At 51.0% G+C, this 3,342-nt stretch overlaps 1 protein-coding gene across 1 annotated transcript; it reads left to right on the top strand.

The window, feature by feature from the left end:
• The first annotated feature begins 507 nt into the window (after positions 1-507).
• Positions 508-3,110, top strand: irf2bp2a (interferon regulatory factor 2 binding protein 2a). Its single transcript, XM_068725107.1, has 2 exons — positions 508-1,652; positions 1,994-3,110. Exons 1-2 carry the CDS (start codon positions 827-829, stop codon positions 2,707-2,709), a joined length of 1,542 nt encoding a protein of 513 aa, XP_068581208.1. The 5' UTR covers positions 508-826; the 3' UTR covers positions 2,710-3,110.
• Positions 3,111-3,342: the final 232 nt, after the last annotated feature.

The raw sequence follows: 3,342 nt of genomic DNA, 5'->3' as shown, positions 1-3,342 counted from the left end.
GACCCACCTCATCCATTGCACAGCAGCAGTAGTAGTAGCAGCTCATGGCGTCGAGGCGCTGTGCATTGAGAAAAACAAGCTGCAGCGTGCGTTTTTCAGCCTGAACCGGATAATGCTCTGAATTTAGGACAAAGCAGCAGTCAACTGGAGGAGCTGGCGACTCTCTCTCTTTCTATCCCCTGGCGGTCTACTGCTAACCTACAGCCACGTTTGTTCATAGAAAAAAATATATATTCTCGCTGCATGCTCGCTGGTATCGACGGTGCCATATTTTTTTTGCAGGTTTGATAATAATAACAGGAGGTTATTCCCTTCAGTCGGAGGCGGCGGTGAGGCTGAACTGGGTGCAGTTCTGGCCGAGGTTCAAGTGATTAAATTAAAATAAAGAAAAAAAGAAAAAAAAGAAGTGAGTGACAGAGGCTGCAGTAAACTGTGTGGGGGGGAGGAGGATGAGTGGGTGGAGGGGGGGGGGGGGGGGGGGGGGGTCTGTCGAAGAAATCAAGTCAATAGAAACTGAAGTGGAAGCAGGCGTTTAGAGCTCCGTGGTGACGTCACTGCTCCACATTGAGCCAGTAGTAGAGAGTCAGTGGAGATAGATAGAGGAGCGCCGTAGTAAAGTACACACCGACATGAACGTCTCCCTCTAAAACTTCAACGTTGTCGCTCTAAAAGTCGGGAGAAGACGCCGTTTGTGTATTTTTTTTCTTCCTCTCGACAAACCGGAACTTGCTCTTTGTTGGCTTTTTTTAAAGGGAGCTCGGAGGAAAGCAGGGCAAAGGGAAAACAACATTTTGGGTTTCTTTTCGGGGGGTCGACGACGAGCGCTATGTCGTCCGCGGCGGTCGCTGCTTCTTCCAGGAGGCAGTCGTGTTATTTATGCGACTTGCCCCGCATGCCATGGGCCATGATCTGGGATTTTACCGAGCCCGTCTGCAGGGGATGTGTCAACTACGAAGGAGCGGACCGCATTGAGTTTGTCATCGAGACGGCGCGGCAGCTCAAGAGGGCTCACGGGTTTCAGGAGGGCAGGTCTCCCGGGCCGGGGAAGTCGCAGAAAGAGATCCAGGCGATCAACCACGCTGCGGCGGGAGACCAAGGCTCCCGGCCGCCGCAGCCTCTGGACCGCTACCCGCTCTCCTCCGACCGCCCGCCGAGGCTGGGTCCAGAGTACCAGTCTGGCAGGCAGGCGAACGGCATTCCCGTCCCCAATGGATTTCCTAAGCCCGACGAGCCGCCAGAGCTAAACCGCCAGAGTCCCAACCCGCGCAGGAATAGCACGGTTCCCCCAAATCTAGTGCCTTTGGTTAACGGGAACATGCCCCCGGTGCACGCAGTCAACGGCAGACCGGGCCAGATGGGACTTCCCTCCGCACTGGCGGGCGGTAGTCCCGCGGACATGGGCAAGAGACCCGCCTCGGTCTCCAGCACCGAGCACGACAGAGATGGCAAGGAGAAGCACAGACCGGACAGTCTCACGCCGGAGCTCTCCGAGAGCCACAAAAACAGGGCAGACCCGGACTGGATGAGCAAGGGCAAAACGGTGAGGGACCTGATGGCTCTGCACACGTTCGACAACAGGTTCAAGAAGGACCATCCGACCATGCAACAAAGGGCTATGGTCTATGAGACCAGCGCCACAGCTTCCAAGTCAGGTAAGCATCCCAGCAGTGTTGAAATTCAAGAATATTTTTTTTGTCATTTTTGTGCAATATTCCATTTTATGTTATCTTAATTTACTCATTCATGCAAAATGGGTTAATAACGTGCAAAATGATAAATCTAGTAGTAGGTCTGCAAAATTAAAGGTGCATACATTGTATTTTTTTTTTTTTATTTTTTTTTTTACAATTTTGTTGTGTTTGTTATTATTGTTTTGTACCCTGCGGTGCAGCAGGGAACAGCAAAAGAACAAGTCTCTCCACCAGTGTAATTGTTGAGCCATGTCTGAGCTGTGCGACTCAACTATTTCTGTTTAACCCTTTCCCACCTCCAGACAGAGGAAAACACCCCCGGAGCATGAAGAGAAAAGCCTCTCCTGAGCCAGACGGAGAGGGGACCGCTGCCAAGCTCAACGGAGAAGGACAGCAGTGGTTACCACCACCTACTGACGGACCGAAAATGCCTCCAGTTCCCCCGCCAAGCTTCAGCTCTCCCCCTTCCACAATATCCCCCCACCCCCGCACCACCCCTGAGGCGGCCCAGAATGGCCAGTCCCCCATGGCGGCTCTCATCATGGCGGCAGACAACGCAGGTGGGAACAGCTCTCCCAAGGACGGCAACCAGGTCCACTCCACCACTCGGAGGAACAGCAACAGTCCCCTGTCGCCGTCCTCCATGAACCAGAGGAGGCTGACGCAGAGAGATGCATCTGGCGCGGGCACGCCCCACGTGCCAGGCATGGACCAAGTGCACCCCCAAAGCATTCCGGACTCCTCGGTACCCGGCAGCATACCCCTGTGCTGCACGCTGTGCCACGAGCGTTTGGAGGACACACACTTTGTTCAGTGCCCGTCTGTGCCCTCGCACAAGTTCTGCTTCCCGTGCTCGAGGGAAAGCATAAAGCAGCAAGGTGCCACGGGTGAAGTGTACTGTCCAAGTGGAGAGAAATGTCCCCTGGTTGGCTCGAACGTACCGTGGGCTTTCATGCAAGGAGAAATCGCCACCATCCTTGCAGGAGACGTCAAAGTAAAAAAGGAGAGGGACCCTTGATTTTGTTTGAACACTTCTTTGGGGAGGGGAAGCAAAAATATGAGTATAAATATATAAATATCACATACATACCATTCAAACAAACTAACGGACTTGTACATATTGGACCCAAGGGAAGAGTATACTTCGTAAACATGGTTGTATAATTTTTGATTTTTGAATACATTGTGTTTCTATATTTTTGAAGATAAAGGTATGTACTCATTATAATGGACTACGTTCCTCTTTGTTGATGTTTAACAAAATTCTTGATGTACTTCTAGGTCTGGTGGCAGTTCCTGTTTAACGTAGAATGTGACTAATGCTACTCTACGAGCACTTGGCAAAACTGAAATGCTTTTAGCTGTACTTGTATGCACTTGTTTAAAAATTGCCAAATACAATTTCTGATCTTGTATGAACTTATTGTCTGGGCTTGCTTCATTTGAGTGAATACGTTACACAAGAACCTGTGGACAGATGGTGAGATAGGAGCTCTGTGCTCTGCTACGCAGGCTTGTTGTGACGGCTCAGGAGACTTGATTTACGCTGCACAACATAAAGCAGGCTGCTGTTTCGAGCTGCATGACGGCAGCCTGGTTTTACCTGCACACATGCCTTCTTATGATTCAACTCCCAAAACAAGACACATTC

The sequence above is a fragment of the Cebidichthys violaceus genome, unplaced genomic scaffold, assembly GCF_023349555.1.
Source record: "Cebidichthys violaceus isolate CVI_PGR_0920_01 unplaced genomic scaffold, fCebVio1.0.p SCAF_10, whole genome shotgun sequence".
Lineage (NCBI taxonomy): Eukaryota > Metazoa > Chordata > Actinopteri > Perciformes > Stichaeidae > Cebidichthys > Cebidichthys violaceus.
This window is presented reverse-complemented; position numbering and strand designations above follow the sequence as displayed.